Source organism: Cygnus olor, chromosome 4 (assembly GCF_009769625.2).
Source record: "Cygnus olor isolate bCygOlo1 chromosome 4, bCygOlo1.pri.v2, whole genome shotgun sequence".
Lineage (NCBI taxonomy): Eukaryota > Metazoa > Chordata > Aves > Anseriformes > Anatidae > Cygnus > Cygnus olor.
Window position 1 is genome coordinate 27019732 of NC_049172.1, and position 24915 is coordinate 27044646.

A 24915-nucleotide genomic window follows, 5' to 3' on the forward strand; every position below is an offset into this window, starting at 1 on the left:
TGCTATAACTATAATAATGCAAGAAAAATTACTGCGTTGTATAAAACAGTGAAGTTTTTGTATCTAAATTGTACATTGCTGAGTTAACTGTTTTTTATTTTGAAAATGTCCAGTTTCAGACTGTAAGTATTCTGGTATCAAAATCTCAGGCCAAATAGTTGAAACAAACAAGTGGGAAGTTGTAGTTCCTTTTTTTTCACTAACAGTTTGAGAAAAGAATACAGTCATAAAACTTCTAGGTTAACTGTGACTTCCCCTAGTCTAAAATCAGCGAAAATTAAGGGCAAAAATAGAAACATTTTCACAGGAAGAGCTAGTTCACTCAATGAGAACTTCTTAACAAGACATTTTGCTCTTCTCTTAGCGAGAACTTCTTGATGCTGTTGATAACAATGAGTCTGCAGTGATAGTTGCTCCCACTTCATCGGGAAAAACATATGCATCATATTATTGCATGGAGAAAATTTTGAAAATGAGCGATGATGGAGTAGTTGTGTATGTTGCTCCTACAAAGGTAAGGCTACATCCTACTACATATTTTGTATGTCTGACTATGATATTTTTCAGTATGATTCTGAAAACATTTGGGGTAACTTATTGTACAGATTTAGTTGATGTATGTCTTTTTTATTAGAAACATGTAATTAAGCATGCTTACAAAAGATCTGCAAAATATTTAAGTTCATGTACAGTTTTTTGACTGTTTATATAGCTATTTTAAGGTCAGAAACATTAATACATATAAAAGTGCTAGAAGTAGTGTTAGGTAAATGGTGACAGTGCCAAAAGCCTACAGACTTGGTGAAAGTAATATTAAAACAGAACAAAAACCAATTTTTCCAATTGAGTTCACCATTAGATGCTTCAAGAGAACTTGTGAAACTCTAAGCGTCTTTGGGATATTTTATAATGAGTGTTTTATCCTTTTTTTTTTAGTTAGAAATTGACTCAAGAGCTGAACCAATGTTTTGATTTCTTCCAAAACTTATTTTAAGCAATGCAAAGTTTGAATATGGAATTACACGTGCTATTATTGAGTAATTTCTTTGGATCCTTTTCTATATGTAAAATATATATATATATATATATATATATTTGATATGGCAAAACAAAATGGGCATCAAATTCATACTTTCATTTGAATATCAGAGTCTGGGTGCACAAATGTATTTTATACCTGCAGGCCTCAGGACTCTGATGTCATTGAAGTGCTTGTAGATACAGCAGAATGCTATAAAATAGTTACAATACAGAGTTAATACTATATAACCCACTTCACAGAACACTAGATTTCTTTGAAAACATTTGAGTATAATTGAACATCAGGTACCATTTCTGTTCAAAGTTAACACTGATGGTCTAGATTTAATAGAAGTGCTGCAATAGTATTTTGCAGTCTAGTACATTAATATCAGTGCCAAAATTGAATACATTTGTATGCCTCAGAACATTGTATGCCTTTAGACATCCACTGTGTAGTTTTGTTAATGATCTGCTTTACTTAAGGCCCTTGTAAACCAAGTGGTGGGAACTATATACAGTCGGTTCACCAAGAAACTTCCAGATGGACTGGTGTTGTGTGGAGTCTTCACACGAGATTATCGTAATGATGTCATGAATTCTCAGGTATATTTTTGAGTGTTTTGACTTGGTACTACTGATTTCTCTGGGACTGGTTATTCAGCCAATCTGCTCATCCGGCCCACACTTCAACAGCTTGTCTATGAGCATCTTAAGGGAGACAGTGTCAAAAGCTTTATTGTATGCTAGGCAGACAATATCCACTGCTCCCTCCTCATTTACCAGCTGGTCCTTTCATCATAGAAGTTTATCAGGTTGGTCAAGCACGACTTCCTCTTGGTCAATCCATGCTAACAACTCCTGATGACTTCCTTGTCCTTCATGTACCTGGAAATGGTTTCCAGGATTAGTTGCTCCATCACTGTCCCAGGGATCAAAGCGAAGTTTACCAGCCTGTCAGTTCGCTGTGTCCTTCTTCTTGCCCTTCTTGAAGGTAGAAGTGAAAAATTAATTTTTGCTCATCTTTAAATCAAATACATATTTTAAATGCTTTTTTCAGTATAGAATCTGTTCTGTTACATTTGATCAGCCAATTTATTTGAAAATAATGCTTTACAAACCTTTTTTTCTTAGATACTAGTGACTGTGCCTCAATGTTTAGAAATCTTGATGCTGTCTCCTCGTTGCCAGAAATGGGTCAAACGGATACAATATGTTATATTCGATGAGGTAGGCATCTTTCAGTAATAATCAATTTAATAAGTTTATGGGGAAAAAAAAAGGCAGAGGAAAACTATCAATAATTAAATTTTTCACTACATGCATTATTGCTGGTAAAAATCAACTTTGAGAACTATTACTTCAGACTTGCTTGCTTTTTCATGTTAGGTAATAGTCTTAATATGTTCCAGTGCAAGAACTTAAAACTCTGATAGTCCTGAAGAGGACATACTGTTCAGTCAGAGCTACCAGGAATTTCCTTTATTTCTCTCAAGCCAGTCAACTGAAAAACTAAAGTTCACCACTGTAGTCTTAGTGGTGAAAATGAAGCCTGGAGGTATTCCAGGTTTCAATCATAGACATATCCCTTCATGAGATGTTTGTCGGTCTTTTGAGGGCAAAACCAGTGTTTAATATTGCTAAATTTAAAATTTGTACTGGATTCTTTCTTGTATATCAACTTAATTGCTAATGGATGTCAGTGAATATCTAGGGTACAAACAGTGAATGTAGTATTGAAGTTAGTATAGTCTAATTCACTATCCAGTGAATTTGCAACATAAGAATTATTCAGTACTGATCTTGCCAACCTTTTTGATTTTAGCAAAACACAAAACAGCTCCTGTTTTGTGTGTACTTTGATAAGGTAGTTTTCTTACATTTTTTTTTTATCCTTTTTCCCAAAAATATAGGTCCATTGTCTTGGTAGCGAAATTGGAGCAGAGGTTTGGGAGCATCTTCTGGTAACAATTCGGTGTCCGTTTTTGGCTCTCTCTGCTACTATCAGTAACCCAGAACACCTAACTGAGTACGCTTGGAATTTTTCTCATTCAAAAGAGCATATTTAAATTGGATATGAACTATTGATACGAACTGATGGGTATGAACAATTACGATTGAGAGGCAACAGATTTGGAATTATACTGTTTTATGTATTATATACATATAATTGACACCAAACAATTTTGTAACTCTTAACTCTCTGTAATGAGAATAGGCATTCATTCCTATTCTTTCAGACCCTCTAAGAGAGCTGGGCAGAGTTGTTCAGGAGTTTTTTGCATCTATTTGATTTGCCAAAACCTGATAAGCATACTTACCCATCATCAGTCAAGGAAGACACCTGTCTCTGTATGTATAATGATGGTGTGATTTCACATTTATGAACTGCACCCTGGGATAAACTGGAGAAAATTGCACTGAAAATGGTGAGAGGGGGGACTGGAAATTCTATAGGAGAAGCAGAGCAGAATGTAGTACTTCATCTATTATAGTTGTATCAGATTTCAAAAAAAAATATTTTTTACAGCTTGGCTTTATTTTATTCTTGAACTGTAGGTGGTTACAAAGTGTGAAAAGGTATTGGCAACGTGCTGAGAACACGATAGAAGAAAGCCCTACCAACTCTGAAAAGAATTCTACAAGAAAACTTAAAGTGAAATCTAAAGTAAAAGAACAAAAAAAATCATACCGTGTTAGACTAGGTGTGTATCAGAATGTTTTATAATAATAATAAATAAATTGTAGTGTCCTGCCCGCAAACACTTTGATCACACTGCGTGGACTTAAGCATATGTATGGTTTTTAAATAAAATCAAATCATACTACTTGCTTTTTAAAACCAACAATGTATCATGACATTTTTGTTTCTTTGCAGTCCTGTATGGAGAAAGATACAACGATTTGGAAAAGTATGTGTGTTCTTCAACGGGTGGTGATTTTCTCATTGAACATTATCACCCATGTGCTGCATTAACAGTCAATCATGTAAGCATAGCACTGGTGCAAAAATAGTTTATCAACAGTTAAATTAAATAATATGGATTCCATCAAAATGATTATTTTCTTTTGTTTAAACTCCTTGCAGATTGAGAACTATGGTATTCCTGCAGATCTTTCTCTGTCTCCAAGAGAGAGCATTCAGCTGTATGACACAATGGTAGAAGTCTGGAAGGAGTGGCCAAGGGCACAGGTGGGTATACAGATCTGTGGACAGAATATATAAAAAGTAAATAGATAATAAAGTAATGCAGTGTTTTATATCGTTGCTTTCAAGGAGCTAGATCCTGAGGAGTTTGTCTCTTTCAAGAATAAAGTAGTAATAAAAAAGATGGATGTCAGGAAATATGAGCAGGAACTGAAGAAAGAGCTAAGCAAATGGATTGAACTTGGCCAAAGACAGAAGGTAACAGTTGTTAGAGGGGTGTGTTTTTAAGACTCTGTACAGCTGTAATGTAATGATTATACAGTAATATAACTAGACAATTATGGGAGCTTCTCCTCCCTAATTATTACTTATAAGTATTAGCTGCTGCTGTGCTGAAAGATAAGTGCTAATATTTGTGGCATTTCAGTAAGAATTTTCAAGGTTGTTTTCACAAGCTTCTCTGGGAATCAGACTTCTGGTACTGCTGCGAGATTCTGATTTCTGATTCTTTTAGTGTACCTCCTACAATTAGTGACAATATTGTACCACAATTCTGCGTCTTTAGCCTACTTCTTTTTCTTTTACTGATCATTTGAAACCTTCCCTGTAACCAAGGACAGAAGGTATGTTTCTATGTAAAAGACAGAAATTTAAGTAATGGGCTTTAAATTGGAAGATCAAGTCCTTAATTAGAGGCCATATATTCCTATATCATAAATAGGTGTATGAGGAGGTGGTGAATAAAAAACAAGGAGACAATAAAGAATATTTTTGGGAAAAAAAAAAAAAAGCTTCTTGAAATGTGACGCTTGAATGTGAAAATATATCATAATTGGTATGTTAGTAGTGCTTTATTATTTCCACTGTGATGGTAAACGTGAATGCTACGGTGATTTGCATTTTGAGTTCTTACTGAAGTCATTGTGTTCTGAAGACCTTTTAAGTCTGTAAACTATATGAGGCCACTGTAGTTCTGCATGATTTAAAAAATCTGAGCTGATAGAAGCTGTCACAGGAAACTTTGCCTTCAGCCAGAAGTTTGTGCCATTAAAATCTCCTCAATAATATTTTGGTCAGGTATATGAGCTTCTGGATCACTTTAAGCCCCAACCTGTGGATTGCTCAGATCAGGAAAAATGGATGCAATTTGCATGCTTTGTTGAAAAATTGCATGAGATGGATAAATTGCCTGCCATAATTTTTATGTAAGTATTTATATTCCATGTGTTATGTGTGTATTGACTAGATTCAGAAAAATGGTATTATAGATAAATATTGATATGGCTTGGCAAATTCCATTTATGTCCTTTTCTTATATTTGTTCTAAAGTTTGTGAAGTAAAGGCTTACAAGCTCTATCAATCTGTGTACCTTTATGGGACTAAAGTTTTAGCTGAAGTAAAACTGGGAGTGATTGATTATTGAGTGGAAAGGTTAGAATCCATGCATGATACCTGAGGAAAATTATAATCTGAATCACATTAAAATGAGAGTTGGATTCTCTGTTGCTTTGCCCCAGTGTAATAAGTAAAAATTGTGCTGTTTAATTAGAGGTGCAAACAGTGTATGTTGGGGCAGATTTGCTAGGGAAAAGGGCAGAATGAGGTCCTATGAATATGTCATTTAACGTGGTTTTAGTACAGAGCCTCTCACAACATTATCGTATATACAGTAAAATGCATGAGTGAAACTTTTGCATATATCTGAGATGTATTTTCACAAAACATCAAACATGCATAACCTACTGATAATACCATTATTGTCAGTGATATTGCTAATATTAGTAAAGTAGGCATGTTACCTCAATGCTTGTCCTAATAACGAAAAGAAAGTACTTACCATTAAACAGTTGTCCAGTGCATATTCTCATTGTAGTAACATGTAGGAACAATCACATAAATGTGTTACATAAATATAAGAAGTTTACTCATCTCTGTATGAAGCATTGCCTTTCCTTGCTTTGAATTGTTAGGGGGAGAATGTTCTCTGGCTTTTCAGTTCTTATGTGTTTTTGCTGTTTTAAAAAAAAAAAAAAAAAAAAGCATTTCTATTTCTGAAAGAACTCTAGAAAGAAAGAAGCAAAAAAGTGTGTATACAGGTCAATGGTGCATCTCAAATGACTCTAATTGCTAATAAGTTATTTCTTTTTATATTTTGAGTGGCAGTCTAGTTGCAAATTAATGCTATGACTGATTTCCAGCAGTCTGGTTCTAAATTAATGCTATGGCTGATTTCCAGCTGAAGCCAACAGATTTCAAAAGCAGTCTTAGATATTTTTAATTCATTCACATGAGTGATTTTAGAGCTGCTGTATTAACTGCATTGTCCTTTTGAGGCACTTAATAGGACGTTCCAAGGTGCTTCTCCTCAGGAGAGACAGATGAATAACTTACTCTCATCTACCCTGGAATGATGAGTCATTATAAATTTTTGGTGACCAATGGCTCTTACAAGGGGCTGTGTGTAGAGTATGTATTCTCTTTTTAATAGACAACTGATAAATGATCATGGTGGAACAAGAACACGTTATAGACCGGTGAACATGGATGCATAACCTAGATGTGAAGTTGGGGTGTGAGCTTGAGAAATCTGTTATCTGATGTTTTAAGGCATAGGTGTAGTGTAACTGCACTTCATAGACCTCCCCAATGTTGTAGTCAGACAAGGAACAAGCATCAGAAGGAATTTCAAAAAAAATAAATTTCTAGTTACATGTCCAAGTCCTGAGAATTTGTGATGGAGATGAAGGGGATGAGGAGCCCTCACAAGAAGTAGATACTGACATGGAGTAACAGATTGGTGCTGGCAAGCTTTTTTTCCCTAAGCCTTTATTGATGTGTGAGGTTGGAAAGCTGTCACCTGTTATGGTATTTTGTCAACATGGAATTAGTAAAGACTTCTGAGAGAGTAGGTATCAGAGCTGTAGAAACCAAGTTGCTATTGCAGCTATTGGTGGTAGGGAAAGCAGTACCTTTTCTTTTCTTAAAGCCACCAGGGAAAGAAGTATGCTGGCACCATATTTGTACTTAAATGGCTGAATAAACTCTGTGACAGAGAGAACTTTAAATCACCCAGTGTGGGGTTCAGAGGAATCAGGAGTAGATGGAAAATAATTGCAATTGAGTTCTGTTACCTGTAAAGAAGTGAAAAGCTTAAGTTAAGAAGTTACCTCTGAGTCTTAAGACCTGTGTTTGGCCTTCATGAGGATAAAGTCCTTCCATTTTTGCTCCTGTTCTTGATGACTGCCAGATCTGAATGACTTGTGAGCATTCTAATGGACTAGGATGCAACTTCATGCCAGGTGTTGCCAACCCTTGTATGGTGATAGCTAACAGTCTCTTCCCACTACAATAAGAATTTAAGAAATGTTTTCTGACTGAGAAGCTGGAAGAGTCCCAGCTAAGCTAACAGTCCAGTATTGAAAAAGCTATGAGAAAGAACAGCTGTGTAGAATACCAAGAAAAACAGTCATTCCTTTTCAACTGGCTAGTTGAGAAGGATTAAATGATTTAAGGTACAGTCTATTTTATATGTATGTCCATGTGCCAATTTAGGGAAAGATAGGACTGTTTACTGTAGATAATTAACTGGCAGAACCATTTTACATGTTACCACTCAGTTTTGAAATAATTGTAGTTTGAAAGTGAACACAGCCTATGGCTTGGGGATCAAATAGCAATGATGCACTTCTAATTATTAGAATTTACTGTAGTCAAGTAATAAGGCTGAGTATTATTGTAGCAGCATTACATACACGTACAAATAAAAATTTATATTAGCGTTCACCTAACTGATGTATATCACATATTATTTACTTCAAGATTTGGCTTAGATTCAGTGGAGCGTGCAGCCAATAATATATTCATCCATTTGTTGGAAAAACGAAAAAATGAACAAGACCCTAAAGCCAAGAGGGAAATAGAGGACATAAAGGACAAACTAAGAAAAGTGAATAAATCGCTAATGAAATGCAAGCCAAAGTAAGTATTGTAACTATGTATTGTGAAAAAGCTTGTATATTATGACAGAGCAAAGTCTTGTGGTAAGTTATTTCTGGGGAATGTACCTTACAGCAGCATCCAGTTGTAATACAGTAGTCGCGGTTCTTCTGCATGCTCCAGCAACCCACAGAGTAGGAGCAGCTGCATGGTGGGTATCAATCAGCAATACCTAGTGTGTAGTTAGGCAGCAGAGAGATACCAGTGTGGCTGACACTGTGTAAAGTGCTAGCACTACAGAATGAGGATCAGAGAGAAATTTGAGTATGCGAGATTGGTCAATTTGGAATAATCCAGTAATGAGGTGATATCGAGCTATTTGTTTCCCCCTTAGCCTTGAACTTTCTCGATTTTTGTGATCATAGGGTATAGATTTTTAAAGGCATTTAGGAATTAAATATGGATATAGTTACTAGGTTTGTCAGGAACACAAAGCACCATTTTTTTGCCCTCCTAATTGTGACAAATTGCAGTGCATTCCTCAAGCATAATATTGTGAAGGAATGAACTTGGCTGACTTTAATGGTACTAAGTGAGAACTTGAAAATCCAGTAAGAATTTAGACACGTACATTGAAATAGCATGAAAATATGCTTCTAAATATTTTCCCTCTCTTCTCTTCAAATCCTTCCCTAAATCCTTAAAGTCAATGTCATTATTGGCAGTAAATGGATCACATTTCTCTTTTGTGTTGATTTTTTTCTACTGTGTAATACTGTTAGCTTACTAATTTGCTAAACAGTGGTATTAACGATTGCTGTCCTCATCTTCCTTCAATTTTCCTTGTCACCACAATTACTCATCTGTACTTCATCCAGAATTGTTTGTTATTTTGCATGCAAGCCAAGATAAAATGAAGCTGTTAGCATTATGAGTAAATCTACTTCAACAGATCTATCTACACGTTTGAGCCTACAGTTTAAAAGGGAATGCATCTGCAACTTTTAGAACACACAGAATATATTAAAATAGAGAAATATATGTTAATTACAGAACTAATGTTTTTTATTGTATATTTTATACAGTGATACCAAAAAGTTGAAACCCAGTAAAGTGGAAAGCATAATGCAGCTTTCGACTATGAAAAAAGAGTTAGAGAAAAGACTTAAAAAGCTTAGTGTGATACCTTCTGCGTGTACATACGCTGATCCTAAAGCAGTAGATGAAGATGTAAGTAACTCGCTGATACTTACATGTTTTTGGTTTTGTATGTCTAAAATGCTTGAATTTGTGCAAAATTTCATAAGACATCAATATGTGATGCATTTGTATTCACTGACTTCATGAAGCATTCTGAATTCGATTCCAGGTCTCAATCTTAAATAACCTTGTTTTTAAGATGTACAGAGAACTTTCATTCTGCCAAATAAAAAGATATTGACTTGTTCTTGTGGGATGTACATGACAACTAATTCATTTCCATGAAATAGTAGCAGTGCAGTTCTGTTACTTGTTGATTCAGGTTTCAGACTCATATTTTCTGAATCATTAGCATAGGCTATATGTCACCTCTCTGTGTGAAAGATCTATATAGACCTTTCTGAACCCTTCATATCATATGAAAATAACAAATTATTTTAGGCCCTAAAAGTTCTAGTCTCCACAAAGCAAAATTTTCCATGTTCTTAAGCATGTTTATGCCCCCTAAGGAAGGAAAAGCTCAGAAAAGCACTGAAAGTCTGCAGGTGTCTATCACCAATATTAATGCATATATTTGTATACAAAGTAATTAAGGAATAATTTATGAAGGAGATTTATATGATGTAGTTTCCATCAATAGTGGGTGAATGGGCCTTGATCCCCTTTGGTCTAAAGTTCCTGAAAATGACTCTGGTTCACATAGCTGTCTCTCCATGGCTTTTGTTTAAATTAAAAAAAAAAAAAAAAAGTAATTGTGATACATACATTTTAATTCAGAGAAATGATGTTCAAAAATTTGAAGTGTCTTGGTAATTCTTTGTGCTTATTGTTACATCTCTAGAAGGAAAGGTAAATGTTGTGTATTGGGACCAGATGTGAAAATTCTCATGATTCCTATCCTGGGAACTTGGGATTCCAATGGCATTTTTAGACTTTTGTCAGCCAGCATCAAAAGAGTATTGCTTTCCCACAGGTGCACATGGGTAAAAACAGTGAAGTAGTTTGGACTTTTGGAACAGATGGCATTTAGCTACTGGGTGAAGTTCAGAAAACGCTGAAGAAGCTTACTTTAGTGCTATTTCTGAATTTGGGAAAGCTCATAACTGTGTGGTGAAATGGTACCAAGGGGGCATGACAAACAAAAGCAAAAGAGTATAATCTTCCCACAGCTACTTTGCAATTTGTTCAGAGGTAGTGGCATGGTGTACATGGTCATAAAGCCATGTGTTGAGTAGAAAAATTAAGGACATGTAAATTTGCCGTGTCTGGTTGCAACTAGCTGCATGATTTGAAGATTGGGACTGTGTAATGGCATTTTTTGTAAAAGTGAAAAAAAATGATAGCGTATAAAAATATACTGAAGTGCCTGGATTTGTGGACATAATGAAACTACTGATGGTATACATCTAGTTATGTACTTCGAGCTTCAAGTTTACTGAAGATCTTAAACAGATATGTTTCTCTGTAGCACTTGGAACTTTTATTCTGTTTTCATTGACAATACCTGGTTGTGGTTAATACTTAACATTTCTTTTTTATTTGTAGACTTTGAAGAAGATTTTTTATCGACTTAGGTTTGAGAGAAAGGGTTACCTTCAGGAAATGCTGGCACGGAGGGGCATTGGGTATCATCATGGATCTATGGCCATAAAGCAGAGACAAGCAGTGGAGATGCTTTTCAGACTGGGATATATCAAGGTTGATAAATCAGGATCAGTTCTTTCTTTTTCCTTTCATTTTCTCTATACATGTAATTTAAAATGTCTAGTGTACCTTTCATCAGTGGTAGAATATATTGCATTTACTTTATCATGCTCATTCTTGAAATGTTGACATAAAGGTTTTCAAATTAATAAAATGAACTAAGTGAATTGATAGCTGTAGAACTTAATTTCTAACTAAGGGTTGCTGTCCTTCAGATTAGCATCTGAACAGTTAAAAGATGTTGACCTGAAACAACTAAAAGTGTTTTAGTGAATTGAACTGTATAGGACCATGATACTTTGTACTCTTTTGATAGAATATTATTTCCATTTGTTCTTCATAAAAGATGTGGTATAAACTTTCAAGATATTGAAGTTTCTAACTTTATATGCGTATATAATAACTATGTTTACACAGTGAAATTCATGTATTATCATAGCTCTGTTAAATTAGTCAGATTAAATTTTAGTCCTATGAAAAATAATAGTAAAATTCCTGTTGATATAAGCTGGATATTATAGGTTTTTCAAAATTTGGTATTACCATTTCTCATAGAAATACTCTTGTTCGATACTTTATAGGTCGTCACAGCTACTTCAACACTTGCTCTAGGAATCAACATGCCATGTAAATCTGTTGTCTTTGCTGATGATTCTGTCTTTTTGGATGCACTGAACTACAGACAGGTATGGAAATAGAATGCTTGCAGTTTCTATTACAAGCACAAAGTAGCTGGCATCACACAAATTCAGAAAAGTGTCTTTTACATATACTTCTGGATGTGTTCTGAGTTTTAGCTGTTTACTTTGGTGACAATAATAATTTTAGCTAGTGTGATTTTACTGATGTTTCAGAACTGACAACCCACAAACAACGTGCATAGTCAAGACCTGTTTCAGCATTGAAAATATTGCAATTGCTCACTGAGTGGCATAGACTTGGTTTTCAGTTATGAGAGTCATTAGAGAGAAGTTCTTTGTTCTAGACATTTTTTGCACATGTGAAAAATATGCTGTAAGAACATTCAGTGGGGATGTAGCAAAGAGAAGAAAGATTGCTGACTAGATTAATTAGGACCTTTGAGTTAATTTGAGTTAATTCTGTTGTGGAATGCAATGTGGTACTGTGTGCAAACGCAGTAACACAGAATGCCTCAAGTCATGTGACAATTTACTGGGTAGGCTGAGAAACGTTAGACTCTTCATTAGCCTCTGTTCCCTGCTTTTCTGCTTCTTTTCAAACCTGTATTTTAATAAAGTACTTGCCTCTGGCTCAGGACCGTGTCAGCCAGATGCTGCTAATAGCGTCACCTGGCAGGTAGCTCTCAAAGTCAGAGAGCGAGTGGATTTGTGCAGCAATGAGACCTATGTGCATCTCCCTTCTACTGTACATAAATGATATGACTGCAGCTTTGTCATGTTGTCTGGTACAAGGGGAAAGTACCAGTACAGGTCTGGCACAACAAACCTGATGAAGAAGGGATGATCCAAGCGAGGGAATGCACCTTTAGGTAACTTCCCTGTGCTCTTACTCATATTCTCTGCTCTGCATTCATGCTGAAGCTCCCTCTGCTCTAGAAATAATTCAAAGCTAAATGTAACTTGAAAATGAAGCTGATATATAGGTTTTAAATGAAGTATAAATTACCTTGAAGAAATACAAATATTAAAAAGATGTATGAGACCGTAAGTATCCTTTCCAATGTTTAGGTCCTGTGACAAATGTGCGACTTCATGAAAATAAGGTAAAAGAAAAAAAAAACACTTTAAACCAGCTATATCTTAAATACAGCACATTTTTGCACGCATTACTTGAATAATTTTGCATAAATACCTTATTAAGATTGTGTAGATGGTAGCAGTATATACAACTTAGATGTATTTTATCCAAAATTTTAATAATGTTGTTATTTTAATAATAATACAAAGATTTTATTCTTAGATGTCAGGACGTGCTGGAAGACGGGGACATGATATGATTGGAAATGTGTTCTTCTATGATATACCACTGCCCAAAGTTGAAAGACTTATCAAATCAAATGTACCTCAACTGAAAGGCCAATTTCCTCTGACTATTACCTTAATACTGAGACTCATGCTGTTGTCTGCGAAGGCTGATGACAAAGCAGATGCCAGTGCAAAGGTTTAATATTTTTTCATAGTATAATTTAATTAATTCTTACTCGGTTTAATTGAACAATATCTCCTTAACATGAGTTATGCATTTCAAAACTAAGCAATCTGTCTCCAAATGAAATCTCATACACTCCTATTCTGTATCTAGTACCTGTAACATCTTCTCTAATGTATTGCACTGTCCATTTTCATGCATTTATTCTTTGCAATAAATATTATTATCCAACAGAAAGCTACTATCAGGAAGGTATTTTTACTCTGACTCTTGTATACAATTTTTGCATTAACTTGGAGAATCACAAAATCTTCCCATATTTAAAATTTCAGCTTTATTTGAGGAAAAGATGTGAACATATCTTTCTGTAGAGAGGAGGGAGCTATGAATTCCTATCTCAATTGAAACAAAGTGAAAATGCCACGTATTACTCACTTGTTGAAATCAGCGCACAATCCATCAGCATGAAATCCATCATCTCTGGAATCAAAAATTGTTATTCTTGCCATTTAATGTAGTGACTTAAGTAAATTAAGTAAACAGTCCATGATTATGATTACAAACTTCTCAGAGATCTCCTCTTGTAATTGTTCAGAAACTCTTACATCCAGCTGATCTGTTTCTCTAGATCCATTCCAGCATATAGACATTTTTAAGGACTCAAGGAATTCAGACATAAGCGCAGTCAACTTTTTAAGATAATAAATTGGTAAACTGTGTTAAATATTTAAAATAGTATTAAAGTGTAAGGAATCATTTAATGGTTAGTTTAATGATGCAAATTTAATGGTTTTAATTTAATGATGCAAGCTTATATTTAAATCCTTTTCCTATAGATCTGTATATGAATTTCATGTAATCAGCTTTACAAACCTCAGCATAAGTTTAGAAAATTAACATATACCTGACAGACAGAATGGACATTTTCACAAGCACTTTCAAGAATTAGGCATTCAATTTAAATAAATAAATAACAAAAATCCAACAGTACCTCCAACCTGACATTTCTAGTCTGAAAAGTGATTGCTAAAATAAAGCATAAAAGCTGGATTTTGAATTTGTTTGCTTGTTACAATACAGACGTTCCCTTGCATTTCTAATTTTTTTTTTCTTTTTTGTTTGTTTGATCAGGCATTGTCAGTGTTGAAGCACTCACTGATGACTTTCAAAAACGAAAGACATGCTGAAATATTAAAAATTTATTTTATGTTTTCCTTGCAGTTTCTTATCAAAGAGGTATGTTTTAACTCATTCTGGATGTTTGTCTGTAAATACAGGTTTGCTTATCTGAAATGTGCAGATTCTGAAAACATGTTAAGAACTCCTGTTTGTGTTCTCTTTCATTTAAGAACCATGTTTTTTATATTACATAGAAATAGGCCATTTCTGCTGGAAACAAATTTAAGGAAACAGATTAAATTAAGGTGCTTTAAGTCCAGGGTTAATTCTGAGCTACTTATGCAATAAATTGGGAAAGTCTCATGGTATGGTCTATATGATCACACATTGATTAGGAAAATGAGTTGTGCATTTATATTACATATACAGATATTTGAAATATACATGGATTTGAAATGTTAGAGGTTTAAAATATACTAAGAATAACATAGTTTCCAAAACGCGGGGAGGAAATTATACCTCTAACAAAAATTTAGGAAATAGCTCCTAGGGAAAATTGAAAATTTGTGGTGTATCTCTCCATTGTAATAGTTTCAATTTAATGGATACCATTTTGGATTTTTTTTTGTGCGTAACATCCTTTTTAGCTTATAGGCCAGGCCTACAGACAGGAAGAGGCATAAATAGTATGATTACATTTAAGAATCATCTGAGTCCAGTTTTCCCAGCATTGCTTCCAGTTAGAAGCCCAGTGGCTCTGCCCTGCCTCTGATGAGTGTCCCTTATGTGTGAAACCTGGAGTCTGACAATCCCATTGAAGAGAAATCCCATCTTCAAGTCAGTGTAAGGGCGAGATTAGTAATATTTTCAAAAAGTTACAGTTAATTTAAGAACTGGTCAAAACAGGCTGATGTACCTTATATGCTGTCTCTAATATTTTTCTTAAGGAAGAGTATTAAAAAAAGCAACTATAGAGAGTGATGGTTATCTAGATACTCCCTCCTTTCTTACAGGGTGTGATGCAGAGTGTTCTCTGCCAGGACAGGTGTCATAGAACTTACAGCCTTTGATAGAGTTTTATTACCTGAGTTTGTCCTGTTGTTTCTGTGTTGTTTTTTTTTTTGTTTGTTTGTTTTGTTTTTGAAACTATAAAGGCTTTCAGCACCTTGACATCCTGCAGAACATATTTGACAGATCACTGCTTGTGTGCTTTTATCCCATTGAACATTTGGATTTTCTTTTTCGAATGAAAGTTGCATCAAATCTTTCTTTGGTGACTGTATGCACTTTGATTTGCAACATGGTCTAAATGGGCACTAAAACTATGAAGTCAATAATTATGCTTTGCACCAGGAGATGAAGATTTCCCATGGAAATTCTCAAATAGTTGGTGACTTGTTTTTCAGTAATGACAAAGTTTTGGCTTTCATGGGGAACTGAGTAGGTACCTATGCATTGGGTTGAAGGACTATTCCTTTGAATGCCACTATTTTATATTTTTGTCAAATGCAATTTCATCTTTCACAACTAAGCTTATTTTGCTTTTAAATTAAATAGAGCTACTTGGATCAAGAAGGTAACCCCATGGGATTTGCTGGACTTGTGACACACTTACACTATCATGAACCCTCAAATTTTGTCTTAGTGAGTTTTCTTGTGAAAGGTTTGTTCCACAAATTGTGCCAGCCAATTAAGAAAGGTAAATAATATGCCATGCATCTTAAGTCTGTGGCAGCCTCTGTAACCCCAATGGTTCTAAAATTCTCTGGGTGCCTGCCTTCTTGCTACTGCTGCCTTTTGCTGGCCTTCATCTCTATCTCGTTGGTCTGTGCCTATACACACTCTGCAAGTGCTTGTATTTTGTCTGAGAAAACCAACACGCATATGGCAATACTAATACCATGAACCTAAATGTACTGTTTGTGAAAAATTATGAGATAAAAAGAATGCTGTACATAGAAAAGTCCATTTGATCTGGAAAAATTAATAATTCTGACTCCAGAGCAAGATTTGAATGCCATGTAGTAAATAAGATGGATGACCACTCTGAATATCAACAAGTTAACAAAAGTACTACTGCTAATGTCATATTACATGAGTAAAATTCATTTTGTGCTGACAAGCTGAAGTGTGTAAACAAATGCAAAACTATGTTGGATACTGTTCTTATAAACTCTCTTGACAATAGCAGCTGGGAGGGAAACTCCTGAATGGAAGTTATTTTAAGCAAAATGTTTTTGGTAAATTTTCATACTTAACCCATGTGCCTACTGTTTTGACAGACTCAAATGACTTTTCAGATGATGTCCTGGAAAAGCTAGTGCTTATTCTAGCAAATCTGTTTGGGCAGAAGTATCTTCCGGCCTGCTCAATGACATTGAAACACAAATTTTACCAGTCCAAGGTAGAGAAATGATTGGTCTTTATTGTAACTTATGTTGTGTGCCACCTTAATGACTATGTTTCAATTTGTTGGCTAGTGTGTTGTCATTGTGGATGTACAATAGTCTGGTGGGTGAGCAGCTAGCCGTACTTTCCAGATTAGGGCAAAGAAGCCTTGATACAACCATAGAAGTAGCAATTGTGTGTCACGTTAAATGAAAAGTACTGAATTATTCAAGAATTACTTAAAGATGATGTGTTACTGTCATATTTCAAAATCTAAAGTTATGGAAAACACAGTGTCTCTTTATACAATACAACCCAACTATATTTTTCGCTAAATGGGAGTTTACTTTCTTTTCCTCACTCTAATAGAATTTTGTCTTTTTCTAAGGAGCTGTAGCTTTTTCTGCCAAATACCAAAGACTCATAAGGACACCAGCATGTTCTACAGTGCATGGCACCATAGGCTTAGGGCTATCATTATCCAACAGCAAGATAGTATTGCTAAGATGAACATTAATATTAGCTGTGCACTAAGTTAACCCACCATGGGTATGGGCAGAAAGTGAAACACTTGTAACATACTCCTATTGTCTCTTTCATGCAAACCCTTAAAGCTTTGGCAGACACAGCTGTGGCTGGAAGAAAGGAAATTTTTTTCCATCTGAAGATGCTTTTTTGTCCGGTTTCCAGGAAGCGTTCCAAGAAAAATGTCACTAATTTCTGAAAAGTGGCCAGTCACATAAGAGGGATTACTGGACTGCTGTGGCTAATGGCAGCAAAGTATCAGGGTCTGTCATGTTGTCAGGGAACCTTTTCAACACTGAGATATACAAAATGAGAGCTGGGAAAGGCAGCACTCCAAAAGTCCCCTTTTAGCTAACTAATCATTAAATAATAAAGCTGAGTACTCTGTGAGTAAAAATTCTAGGAGTTTTATACTTTTTGTTTTCCATGTCTTTTTCTGCATGAAATTGATGTTCATCTTTCTTTAAGATCCATGAATCAGAATTCAGTCAGGCAGTCTGACAAATTGGGTTAAATTTGGAGCTGTAGTCTTCTTTCTACTACTGCCCTGTCTGTGTACTAATATCTTATGTATGCACCCATGTAGAACTTACACTTCTGGAGAAATTACCCAAATTAAACAATAAACTGCATGTTATTTCAGGTCTTCCTAGAAGATCTGCCAGAAGACTTTGCAGAAGCTGTAAATGAGTACAACACCAAAGTTGAGGAAAATTTTGCTCATTTTCTTCTGACAACTGCCAAACTGGCAGATATGGAACAAGAATACAGACTTCCACTGTCAAAGACAGGTAGGAAGTAGGGGGTAGGGTGGGAAGCATAATCATTTATGAAATTGAGTATATTAGGAAAGTTTGTTTTTTTTTTTGGTAAAGGAAAAAAAGTGAATTCAGACATGTTAATAAAGAGAGAGTTTCGATTTTACTTTTGTTTTACAAATGTTGTATATAATATAGAAGTTGCGTACAGGAAAAGGATCACTTTAGTTGGTATTCTTTTATGAATTTATAGTGGAAATAAGGGGAATTCTTTTAAAATAATTTAAAGTTCTTTTTAAAACTAATTTTTTTAATAAAAGCCTTTTTAAATATAAAAATGAAGATATTTGTAGATGCCTGTGATATGTGAATTGCTTTCAGTCTTACAAAGGTTAGATTTTCAACATCTGAACAGCCTTAAGATTGAATTAACAGTTAAAGAACATTGTACCACGTGTTAAATCAATTAAGTTACTTATGCCAATAGATGCTGTCCAATGACCAGAGCGGTATGAAAAGACATTAGTATAAAATTACCAAGCGACATGGATTTTCACTGGGAGAAAAATATGTAACTGTTATGTATAGTTACTTCCTGGACAGTAGATGTAAAAGCAATGCAATATACCACTATTGCCTACATCCTCTGAAAATAACACAACTTCAAACATATTTTTTCGGTAAGGAAGCATTTAAAATATAGCAGATAACTCTATTTATTCTTCCTTTTTTCCTACCTTGGTACAGTGATTTTGTTAGTTCGAAAAAAGAAAAAAGCTAAGTTATCTTACAAGCTACCACATAAACAAGGTAAATCCAAAACAAGACAGAGTACTATACAGAAGACTGAGTACTACATAGCTTAGGATGGTAAATAGGAGTTTTCCATTTTTGTGCTTTGTTCTGCAATAGACAGCACGGGTAAGTGCTGCATGATGGTATCATGTAAGCAACAGTATAGCAAAACCTTGCTTTTTTATATTCAACTTAAGATTGCTTATTTTAACAATAGAGAGACCCCACACCTTGATACATTTTCTGAAAAAAATAGAAAATTAAAAGCTGTAAATCACAGAATGATGGTGTTCCAAATCAAGAGGAAAGTATAAGTATGTGGACTGCCTTGCATTTTCAGGATACAAATTCCTTTATATATCTTAGTATTACAAGTGCTAATTTTATCCAGGATGTGAACCATGGAAATTGACTTTCCTCCTCTAATTTAATGGTAAAGTTTCATATTAAAATGAAAGATATAACATTCAGGCTTGGTTGTATTCTCCTCATTTTTTAAACTGTTTTGAAAGAAAGAAATACATTGCATTAGATTCACAGAAACAGAGATGCAAGATCAAACAAATGCTGGAAGAGACCTTTGGACTTGCACCAACTTTGGGGTGAGGCTGTGAAAAAAATATGCAAAATTGCTGTGATTTTTTTATGAATCACAGAGTGTAGCTACAGCATACTTAACATCATACAAAACAGAAATTGTTGCAGTGTAAGGATTAAAAGTATTGCTAACAACTTGGAAAGAAAGAATAAGTTTTTACTTAGGAAAACAAACAAAAACACCTAGAAATACATTCAAAAAAAAAAACAAAAAACAGCCAGATCTTCTACACCCGTCGATTGATAGTATAGGCAGACCACAAGCCAGCTGAAATGCCATTCTCTTGTAAACACAAATTTGTACTGGGTTGCATAAAGCACAGTGCTTGTTAAGCCCGAACGTGGCCTCAGTTGAGTACACATTCTTTAGATCGCCATGCTTCATGGAAAACATTGGCTGGTAATCCAGAAGATAGCAGTAAAATCTATTAGGGGTCTGTATTAAGACCTGTGAATACAGGTTGAAAAAACTGTTCTTCAATGCAGGATATAAAGTAAGTCTTCTAATACTAACATTCCATTGTTTTTGGCACAGCTGTGTATGGTGTTAGCTATTTTGCCTATGGCTGAGTTGAGGAAAAAGGTTTAAGTTACAAAGGGGTTTAGACTTCATTATATTCACTGCTAGTAAGCTTTTGCCTGTATACTGTGATCAGTCACTTAAAAGCTCTTAACAGAAGAAAAACATCTATCATGAAGGATTTAAGTTTAGATTAACTGTATTTCCTATTGTTGTCTAACCACACTGAAAATTTCTCTTCCAAAATTCATTGCGGGAAGGCAGCACGTGTCTGCATTATAGCTTTTGTATTTCAATCTTCCCATCTAGATTTTACATCTAAAAAATGGCATGGCTCTGAACTAGCATCTTATTTGATGGACAACACCAAACGCATATCTGCTATCTCACCTTTTGCGTGTTTATCTGGAATGGTTGACGATGATCTATTTTATGCAGAGAATGTTAATAAAGTAAGTTACTTTTCATGGGGGGTAGAAATTTATTAGTCTAATAAAAATATTTACTACAATCTTCTTGCCTCTGTCTGACATGAAGACAGTATACTAAGTGTTTCTCTTTAGGAGATACAATTTGAAAAGTCTCAAAAAAGAAACAGCACTGAGTAGCACCAAATTATCACAATGCAAAACACAGAATAGGTAAATGTAGAAAAAAAATCCATAAATAGTTTGCTTTCTTGCAAGACTCTGGTTGGTTCCTTTTGGCTCTCAGGTAAATTACTCTAAAATTATTTGAATTATTAATTTGAAGCTAAATAGCTTCAAACCATATTCACAGATTGCTTTTCTTCACTTTTTTTTTAAGTCAATCACACAGTAGTCTTAAGGATCCTAGTAAAGGTATGCATAATTGCATTGATAATTTCCTTCTTTACTCGGAGTTCAGTGATTGTTATCTAACATGAATTAGGGAAACTGTAATAGAAATCGGTATGTTTACTGTTAGCTTGCATTTCGCTGTTACCTTCTACATGGGTTTTGTAGCATTGGCGCGTTACCACATAACGGATAATTAGGATCATAATTAGAAAAAATCAAGTTACTAAGACTGGGAATTTGAAATTCAGTTTCACTCTTAAAATGTGCTATGCGTAAGCTTGATACATTCAAAGTATCAGCAGGAGGGTCTGAATACATGACCTGTACATACAGAGAAGTCTTCGTCTAAAACTTATGGGTAAACAAGTGGCCTAGTTAAATTATTTGTGGAGCATCCTAGAGCAGCATAAGCCACTTCAGCAAATTATCTTGTGTCTACAGCCTACGTCTACTTGTGCAGAGTTTTTGAGTGGCCCAGTATTAGAAGTATGGAACTTGTCAGCTGTGTGACTGAAGCTGCAAGTTTTAACACAACAGATGTAGCAACAAAAACACAATAGTTACTCAGCACTTTTTTTCTCCTTTTTCTTTTTAGGCTGTGTTACATTCCCTTGGAGTTAATGTCAAAAACTGCCCTCTGCTTTACTTGAAGAAGTATGATAATCAAGGACGACGTATGCCACTCAATGCATATGCACTGGACTTCTATAAGCATGGTTCCTTGACTGCCTTGACAACCGATAACTGGTACTTACTACCAGCTTTAGTATAGCTAAATAGCAGCATTGTTTTCCATATGGTACATGAGCACATCTTTTTGTCTTTAAAGCCTTCTCCCTCCAGAATGTAGGGATTGAATTAACCATATGTTAAATATGATTAAAATTGAATGTCATAATGAGTGCAAAACATATACTGCATTAAAGTCCCGTGGCAATGGCTACAAAGCATAAGCTGGATTTTCAAAACAGTACTGTAAATGTGAAGTCTTGACTTCAGTGACAGATTATTTTGAGATTGTGCCACAGTTTGGTCAACCTACTTCTTGTTGCTTATTGCTTCAAAAATACAAACTCAAAAAAAAAGTGATAACAATGACAACACATCTCATTTGGCAGGTGCATCTCTTTGCATAATCTTGTCCATTTTATTTGCCTCTTCTCTTTATAAAACTTTTAGCTTGGCCTTCTTAATCAAGTCATTCACAAGAGTTTTATTCCCAACCTCAGCTCCCAAAAGATCAGTCACAAGCTCGCTCTCCCCACTACTCTATCAAGTATCTTTATTTTACGTTCATGCTCTATAGCACTTTTATATGCGAGTAACAAAATACCACCTCTTTCTGCTCCCCGAGGGGGATGGGACAATTTTATATCTGCTTTTTTGTAAGCACTTCAAAGAAGAATCTGGTATAAACAATTAGAATATACATTCCGTGAACTGTTCACAGAATCACAGAATTGTAGGGCTTGGAAGGGACCTCAAGAGATCATTTGTCCAACCCCCCTGCCAAAGCAGGTTTCCTAAAGCAGGTGGTAGTTCTTAGTAAAATAGCAAAGTTTGACATGAATGCTACATTGTCAAGACACAAGGAAATACGCTCCTTATTTTCAATACAATACTGACTGCAATTTTATGTCTTAAAAATTAGTGGTATTCTTAATCACTTGGAATTGAGATTTATTAAGCTGCAGCCCACTAATTACACATCGTCTTTGCAAAGTACAGGATCTTAGCTATCTGTAGAAAACTACTCTCCTATGTCTCTGACTCCATTTAGCCAGCAATTTCATATGAAATGCAGCCTTCCTGTTTAGCTTGTGACAGTTTAGTTATTCAAAGAGCTGAAACCATGTTAGCAGTATTAACGCATTTCTTTTCCAAATAAAAATCATGAGTCATGTAAGTTTAACATAATTACAGAAACCTGTATCTCCACAGCATTATTAATTACATTCTAAGCTTTTAGTTATTCTACGGTAATCCCTAGTCTTATCAGAGTTTGAGGCCATGGAATATGCTCTTTGCATCCTTACACAGCCTGCATGGCAAGCTTTATTAACAGTTAAACAGTACCATCACCGTTTTTTATTTTTTATTTTTTAGGTTAAATGAAGGAGAAGCTTACTACCTGCTCAAGGATTTTTCACTCATCATTAAGTCTATAGGGTATGATCATCATCTGCTTCTTTAATATTAAATATCTTTTAAAAATAAAATGAAATAATGCCTTTTTTTTCTATTTTTTTTTTAACAGAGTATCACTGAGTGAACTGTGTGATGATCCAAATGATAACGTTCTACTAGCATTTCAAAAACTAGGAGAAAACTACCACAAAAAACTGGCTGCAGTCTAGGTCTTTTGGCTAATCTGGATAATCAAGAGTACGTTAACTGCAAAACAAGATACCACCACCAAAAACAAACAAACCCACAGACCTGAAAACCAGCAGTACATAATACTCTTACCACACATATGATTAGCTGCCTTTTAAATTAGGAAGTGACTGAGTTCTCAAATATGCTTCAAAATAAAACCTCAGTAATACCCACTATTAGTAAATACAAAGTTTACTATACAAAATCTTGATATGTTAATATTTCAGCTGTTGTAATATAAACTAATTGTTTTTAATAGATTGCAAAAGTAGATAATTGTACATTTTTCTATTTCAGATTTTTTTTTCAAGAAGTGATTTATGTTAAGACAGTTCTCAAATATACTTAGCAAATATAATCAAAGAATCTCAGAGACTAATTGTATATAGGACAACATTGTATAGGACAGCATTAGAAACTTTCAACTCATTACTTCAGCAATTAAAATCAAGTTAATTGTTCTAATTATTTTTCAAGGTTGCTGTTTTATTATGTAGCACCTTCATGAACTTTTATGAAAGCTCTTAACTCATTCTGCAGTTTTAGCCTACAAAACTTTAAGTGTAAAGAAGGTTTGTATCAAAATGAAGTTTGCTTAATAAAATGTTGCAACCATACATAGAATTGCCTCATTTTTCACCTGTTGTAGCCTTGAATTAGAAAGACCGAAGGCTACACCTTAGTGTAGTACTTGTCAAAATTCCTTGCAACACTGACTAAAATGTTTTCTTTCCTTGTTTTTTCTTCTGAAAAAGTAAAGTAGTAGTGTTTTCATACATTGACAATTCTTCAGTCTAACCACACATTTGTCTACCTGTAGTCTAAATATATATATATATATATACACACACACACACAAACACAATGTTTAGATAACCCAGGAAAATTGGGCTTTGACAGCATCCCTCATTGCCAAACACCTTTATGACAATCAAGAAAGTGGGTAAAGTTATTTTCTATTGATAATAAGTAAAACATGCATTAAAGTCAATGCAGAATTCCCTTGCTTTGAATTAGCTCCGGTGCTCATCAACTGATCACAAATGAAATTTTTTGACTTGAAATCTCTGTGAACAGCATTAAACTACTCAAGTACAATGTGTTGCTGAGAGATGCAGTGGAAAAAAAAAAAGCATACGTAGTTAGGTAGGGCTGCCAAGCTAACATCAACAGATGAAACTTTTTCTTTTTTTAGATGTGTGAAATAAAGTTAGGATTAAAATAGAACATAGTGGTAGAAGATACTGTTTTAACTCTGTGTGGAAAATAAAATTTATTCCATTTGTTCTTTACTATCTGGCAAATCACGCCCTATATAGACATTTAGTCTATAGACACCCATCTTTCACAACTAGTGTAGAAGTGACTTAATTTAGACCTTACCATGTTCATGCTTCCCGAGGGAGTAGTCTTTCTAGTTATCACACAATTCATTGTGTGATATTCAACGATATTCATTTCATTTTTAATAGTGTATGTAAAAAGCACTTCACTCCTTTTATGACTTTTACTAAGGAACTAAAAGTGAAAAAGGACTAAATCTAAACATGATCACATCAAAACTAAGGAATCAACTTGTGAAAATATCTGAAAATTGCTAAGTCTACTGATTTAATATCTGAGCGGACTGTAATTTTACTGTGACCTATTCTAAAATGTCAATACAAAATATTGTACTGTGACCCCCTCCATAAATGCTACATGCTAAGGTATAATCTGTCACTTTAGACTACAACTTGCCATGCCTGAAAAGTAGTCCTAGGACTGTATTGAAACTGCACACTAACAATTTCTGCTGTTGAAAAAAGTGCATCACCATCTGTTTATTTGCTTTATGATTTTATAACAATGTCTATTCACTAAAAGTATCTAGC

At 34.6% G+C, this 24915-nt stretch overlaps 1 protein-coding gene across 5 annotated transcripts in view; it reads left to right on the forward strand.

The window, feature by feature from the left end:
• DDX60 (DExD/H-box helicase 60) overlaps positions 1–23658 on the forward strand; it is a 49901-nt gene extending 26243 nt beyond the window's left edge. For all 5 annotated transcript variants that reach the window (XM_040555288.1, XM_040555289.1, XM_040555290.1 and 2 more), the window contains 22 exons: positions 365–514; positions 1507–1626; positions 2155–2250; positions 2934–3049; positions 3580–3725; positions 3899–4008; positions 4109–4213; positions 4298–4426; positions 5246–5373; positions 7989–8147; positions 9191–9335; positions 10851–11003; positions 11591–11695; positions 12951–13151; positions 14271–14375; positions 15816–15957; positions 16541–16662; positions 17815–17962; positions 20151–20293; positions 21258–21409; positions 22769–22831; positions 22920–23658. In XM_040555288.1, the coding sequence (XP_040411222.1) occupies positions 365–514; positions 1507–1626; positions 2155–2250; positions 2934–3049; positions 3580–3725; positions 3899–4008; positions 4109–4213; positions 4298–4426; positions 5246–5373; positions 7989–8147; positions 9191–9335; positions 10851–11003; positions 11591–11695; positions 12951–13151; positions 14271–14375; positions 15816–15957; positions 16541–16662; positions 17815–17962; positions 20151–20293; positions 21258–21409; positions 22769–22831; positions 22920–23019 (2838 nt within the window). In that variant the 3' untranslated portion in view covers positions 23020–23658. The remainder of the gene's footprint in view (positions 1–364; positions 515–1506; positions 1627–2154; positions 2251–2933; positions 3050–3579; positions 3726–3898; positions 4009–4108; positions 4214–4297; positions 4427–5245; positions 5374–7988; positions 8148–9190; positions 9336–10850; positions 11004–11590; positions 11696–12950; positions 13152–14270; positions 14376–15815; positions 15958–16540; positions 16663–17814; positions 17963–20150; positions 20294–21257; positions 21410–22768; positions 22832–22919) is intronic.
• The last annotated feature ends 1257 nt before the right edge of the window (positions 23659–24915 follow it).